This window comes from Misgurnus anguillicaudatus, chromosome 22 (genome assembly GCF_027580225.2).
Source record: "Misgurnus anguillicaudatus chromosome 22, ASM2758022v2, whole genome shotgun sequence".
NCBI classification, from domain to species: domain Eukaryota; kingdom Metazoa; phylum Chordata; class Actinopteri; order Cypriniformes; family Cobitidae; genus Misgurnus; species Misgurnus anguillicaudatus.
In genome coordinates, this window is record NC_073358.2 from 45256045 (window position 1) to 45261963 (window position 5919).

A 5919-nucleotide genomic window follows, 5' to 3' on the forward strand; every position below is an offset into this window, starting at 1 on the left:
AACCTAGCTGAATGGAAAGGTTGTGATGAATCTTTGGTTCAGATGATATGACAAGCAGTTCTGTCTTTGCAAAGTTAAGCTGGAGATGGTAATCCTTCATCTACAGTGAGATGTCCCTCAGGCATGCGAGATGCGGGCAGAAACTGTGGGATCATCAGGGTGGAACCACAAGTGGAGTTGAGTGTCGTCCGCACAGCAGTGGTAGGAAAAGCCATGTTTTTGAATGACAGAACCCAGGGATGTCATGTATATCGAAAAGAGCATTGGTCCAAGCACAGAGCCTTGAGGCACCCCGGTATCGAGACGTTGGGGTTTGGAGTCGTCACGTCTCCGGGATACCCCAAATTACCTACCTGAGAGGTATGACGCGCTGTGTCAGAGACACCCATAGCCATGAGGGTCGACAGGAGGATGTGTCAAAAGCGGCAGATAGATCCAGTAAGATCATCACAGAAGATTTGAAGGCTGCCCTTGCCTGCCTTAGGGCTTCAATGACTGAGAGCAGCGCAGTCTCAGTTGAGTTTCCGCTGTTGTAACCAGACTTATTGCTATCCAGGGGGTTATTTTGGGTGAAGAAAGAAGTGGTCAGTGAGCTGCATAGAGAAATGAGTGGAGGACTATCAGAAGTGGCCAGCTGGTCAAACACCACACATTCAAGAGTCTTAGTCTGTAGTTCTTTAGCATAGCAGGATTGAGTGTAGGTTTCTTCAGCAGCGGAGTTATCCGGGCCTCTTTAAATGTTGCGTGGAAGGTACCGGTGGAAAGAGATGAATTGATAATGTGGGTGAGAGCAAGGATAACCGATGGAGAGATGGCCTGAAGGAGATGGGTGGGAATGGAATCTAGCGGCATAAGTATTGCACAACTTCTCACACTGCATGCTATATATACACATTTTATGAGAATGGGATGCCCATATAAATGCTTCAATACAATAAAGGTTTCTACAATGCCATTAGCTTGCAGCACTTAGCTTGCATGCACTTAAAGGGTTTTGCACGTGAAAGTCACATTTGTCAAATATAAATTAAATGGCTAAAGTGACACTTTTGAAAATAAGTATTTTAAAAAATGCTCATTTACAAGAAAACATGTCAAGTGTACTTAGAGGGTTCATATATTCTAATATATTGTTTAAAGCTTTCTGTAACATGCCAGGAGGTTTGTTATGAAATTAAAAACTGAAAAGGTTAACAATCAGCTCAATATAACAAAGTTCTATGTGCACATAAAAGTTAGATCTGGATCTTACCCAGGCTGTCCAATCTCATCAAGAAGCTATTTGTTGCTTCCCTTTAAGATCCATAAATATCCTCAATTAGCATCTCCCATAGAGCCCAGTCAGGCCACATTGGCAGCTGACTGAACTATCAAACCATCACTTCATCCCTACATTCCATTCCAGTAATATCATGGTTACTGGTTAGTAAGTGCTAAAACACAAAGATCCTATATAAACACAGGCTGAGATATCCACCAGCCACATTCTGACTTTGCAAACTTTTGCTCCACTTTTTTAAGCTCGCATTTCAATTTCCCCACCATGGCGGATGCTATTAAGTTCTCACCTAGGCCTCAATATTGTCATGATGTTTCTTGGTATCCCCTGAGCTCCAGATGGCCCAGCGTAATCTTTAACCAACACTTTGGCCTGCCTCCATTATTGGACCCTAGAGACCTGAGTTGGATGGAAGGTATCTTCAGAAGACTGGGGACGTCTGCTTGGCCCGGGTACGTGCGGGCACCTGCGTTCGCTCCGTTTAGTCAGGCCGCGGGACAGACCATCTCCAAGCTGCATAGAGAAATGAGTGGAGGGCTATCAGAAGTGGCCAGTGAGATGTGCAAGTGGAAAATTAGTTTGGATGTCAATCACTTCGCTCCCTCCGAGATCACGGTTAAAATACAGGATGGATTTTTGGAAATTGCAGGTACGAATGAGATATGTTAATGAAGGAATGAATGTCTAAATATAAAAATCTAGTAAGTAATTTAAATATAAAAAATCAATCAGGTAATTTTGTTGTATTTTTATTATTTAAAGTGATAGCTCACAAAAAAATTCTGACATTTTTTTAGTCACCCTCATGTTTAGTCACCAGTATGTATTTCCACAAAGGAAGATATTTTAAGTTTTGTTTGAAACCAAAGCATATTTGAGCACCATTGACTTCCATAGTATTATTTTGCCTACTATGGAAGCCAATGGTGTTTCTGTTTCCTGCTTCATTACAAATATGTTTCTTTGTGATCAGCAGACCAACGAAATGTATACAGGTTTGTAACACCGAATTTTCATTTTTAGGTTAACTTTCCCTATAATTTTTTTGAATTAAATAGTAATAAAAATGTAATGAATTTGTAATTCTAAAACACAAAAGGGCAACAAAGGCGTATAATAAATTCACATACACTTTACAATACGGTACATTATTTCTTTACATCATTTAAACAAGTCATTTTTAAAGCATTTCTTTATCTTTATTAGTGTTAGATAAAGTTGTTCATTGTTGGTTTAAGTTTAACTGATGCTACCAGATACAACTTTTCAATAAAATTTTATACCTGTAGTGCAGAAAACAACCTTACATGGAATAAAGAAAACACAAAGAAAATATCTAAACTGAACAATAGGGAATAACATGGACTAAACATTTGATGTAAAATTGTAAAAGTGTTAAAATTAATAATAATGATGATTATTAAATGCGGACCGTAATGTTCATTCTAGTTGTAGTAGTTTAGGAAACTAATAAATTGTTAATAATAATAATAATAATAATAATAAATTGTAATAAATAAGAATAAAATAATAATAAAACAATAAATTAGCAGTAATACCTTGTATTCTAATATAGAATATATATCTGGATAATAGAGCCGTTTCCCAATTTCTGTGCGTTTTTTAAACTGAAATAGGTGTTTTTCCACCTCTTTGTCTGATTGGCTCAAATTGAGTGGGTGATTCCCAAATCCAGTTTTTTCGAGAAGGAGGTTTCACCAAGTACAGGTCTCTGTGGAACAAAAAAGGGGGCGTTTGCCAAATTTTGGGTGTTTTCAGACTGGGATTAGGCGTTTTTAACCATCCAATCAAAAAAGTACAGTAACCTGAAAAGCCATACATCATTATTTTTTCTTTCGTGTTTTCTCCTGATCAATGATTTGTGTACAAAAAAAAAAAAAATGCAGTATGTCACTTTTTCTGAGTGCCAAGTGCAGACGTATGGAAACATTTTCTTTACGAATAAGCCTAAAGGAAACATGACATAATTTTTAGTTGCTAAAAGGAAAGGCAACTACTTATTAATAATGTAATTCAGTCAGAAACATACAATATGCAAAGACCACAAACTATTTATTGTGCCAAAATTACAAAAAAAGATAATCGGCGTAATCTATTCAAAAACTATGACGTAATCTTGAATCATTCATAAACCATTTTATACCATGCAATGACAGTATTATTTTGTTCACTTTAAAATATGTAATGTAAATAACACAGAAAACAAGCAACAGAGAGTGAGAGGACTATGTATTTAATTTTATTTATATCAGACAAAGAGGTGGAAAAATACCTATTTCAGTTTGAAGACGCCCCAAAATTGGAAAAATGCCTCTTTTTGTTCTGCAGAGACCTCCTTGTCTAAAAAATAATGGTGTATAGCTTTTCAGGGCTTCCAAACTTTTTTGACTGGATGGTTAAAACGCCTAATCCCAGTATGAAAACGCCCCAAAATTGGGAAACGCATCCTTTTTTGTTCCGCAGAGACCTATGCTTCCTTTCTCTAAACTTTCAAATAGTGCTACAACCTGAATGGATGCTCTCGATTGGGTTAGGGGCGGGGCCATGCTCGGTGGCTCGAGTGCATCATCAAGCCACGCCCAAATAATCCTGAATACAGAAATGTTGAGAAACTGTTTAACGGTGTAATTCCACAATTCAGTACTACATAGTTCAAAGTCTTTGTAATGTGTCTCAACAATACATTTATAATATTTATAATGTGCTTAAAAATAATTCTCTGAAATGGACTTCAAAGTAACAAAATATGCAATATTCCCATTTAAGCAAGCTACTAATGTCAATGATTTTGTGTTTACCTTTGATCTATAGGAAAACATGATGAGAGATTAGATGAGCATGGTTACATTTCTAGATGTTTCACGAGAAAATACAAGTAGGTTTAAGCGTTCATTGAATATCTAGCTGTTCTTGCACAATGCATAATTTTGACTCACTTTCATGCAGCTGCGAGCCAATAAAACCTTAATGATAGATATTTATTTGCTCCAGCATTCCAGTTGGTGTAGACGGTGAAAACATTCAGACGTTTGTGTCTGCGGATGGGATTCTTACAGTGGAGGCTTCATTACCCAGCGTTCCACCCCCCGCTGATGTCATCATCCCAGTGGAGGTATTGATTGGTCCTAACAGCTTTAATCATACAGGCTAAACAATTTTTTGAGGTCAAAATCGAAACACTATAGGCACCAGTTAACTTGGTGGCATCCTTTTGACTTGTTTATCAGTTATTAAATCTCAGACCATTATAAATTGTATATCTGTCATTCATTGTGAAATCGCATCATTACTACAAAAAACTTTTTTAAGAGAATGCGATGGAATACACTGACAATCCAGGTTAAGGTACCTAATTGGTTAAGCATCTGTCACACATAACTGTGTCTCCAGAATTATAATAATGGCCAGTGTAACACGTTGACACCTATTTGCTTTTGCAAGAAATAAACCTGGAGGTTAAAGATTAAAAATAAAATAAAAACAAGCCAGCTCAAAACCCATTATTTCAATTATTCCGTTTTTTTGTACGTTAAGGTGGCCATATCCAAATGCCAGCAATTGTTTACCAGCTGCAAATCTCTTTAACTCTCATGCCAATTTGCAACACCGTTGAGCCATGCAATCATAACAGGGCGCCAAACAAAATGTTTTATTTATTACAGCCAAAAGGATTTCAGGAATAATTCAAAATGTACAATGTCTAGTAAATGTCAGATGTCGAAGTCAAAGTCAGTTATAAATTTAATCACCCTTCAATTCCAATTACCAGACTCATAATTGTTCGACTACCCAACAAAGAGGTTCAATGCAAACACTTAGTTCCCCTCAGGGGACGAATGGCCTTTCCCAACAACCCGGAAAATTAATCATTTCTGTGCATAGCGGCCTTGGCATTTTAGGGTCTTGATGTGACATTTTAAGCGCTTGACTTTTTAAAAACTGTTACCACAGGTTGAGTTGGAAGCACAAACCATTAAAGAGAAACAAACGGATGAGCCTCAAGATAGCATCGAAGCAGAGGAAAAGCCAGAAACCTCTCAACCTTCGGCCGGACCCGGAGAGCAACTTGAGGATGAGCACAAAGCCGACGAACACCCTAAAGACCAGCCGATTGTACCTGACGTTCCCTGTCCTGACGGAGAACCGCAAGCTCCGTCCGCACCCGAGCCTGGATCAGATACCCTCGAGTCTGAGGTCGGTGAACCCGCAGAGCAGGACAAAGCAGGGATCTTTCATGAGGCAGCTGAAGACACGGTGAAAGACAGCGAAGAGGTTCATGAAGACAGACCGCAAGCCCCGGAGACTCCAGACACTGTCACCTCGGAGCAAGAAGAGCAGGCTGAGGTCATTCAGTACGGTCAGCCCCAGGAGACTGTGGATGATGTGTATACATCCCCTTCTGTGACAGATGAGCAATCAACCTTTGGGCAAAGCCAAGAGGTCTTCAATCCTCAGGAAGTACTGCAGAAGGAAGCAGATGTAATGCAAAAAGAAGTAGCCAAGTAGGCACAAAAAGCAACATGCCCTGCTCTTTCCTCTTAGCTGTTAAATGTCCAACGTTTTCCTGTAACATGCATACTTTCAGCACTAATAAAGACCTGAGCAACAACTTGTTAAGC

The 5919-nt window shown here is 38.7% G+C and overlaps 1 protein-coding gene across 1 annotated transcript; it reads left to right on the forward strand.

The window, feature by feature from the left end:
- The first annotated feature begins 1296 nt into the window (after window positions 1-1296).
- LOC129439766 (uncharacterized) lies at window positions 1297-5919 on the forward strand. Its single transcript, XM_055198557.2, has 4 exons — window positions 1297-1928; window positions 4112-4175; window positions 4292-4412; window positions 5252-5919. Exons 1-4 carry the CDS (start codon window positions 1544-1546, stop codon window positions 5804-5806), a joined length of 1125 nt encoding a protein of 374 aa, XP_055054532.2. The 5' UTR covers window positions 1297-1543; the 3' UTR covers window positions 5807-5919.

Bases quoted from the DNA above. Each gene is read 5' to 3' on its own strand.
- LOC129439766 (XM_055198557.2), top strand. From the start codon at position 1,544: ATGGCGGATGCTATTAAGTTCTCACCTAGGCCTCAATATTGTCATGAT. The intron at 4,176-4,291 runs GTAGGTTTAAGC...TATTTGCTCCAG, and splicing joins TGTTTCACGAGAAAATACAA to CATTCCAGTTGGTGTAGACG. The intron at 4,413-5,251 runs GTATTGATTGGT...CTGTTACCACAG, and splicing joins ATGTCATCATCCCAGTGGAG to GTTGAGTTGGAAGCACAAAC.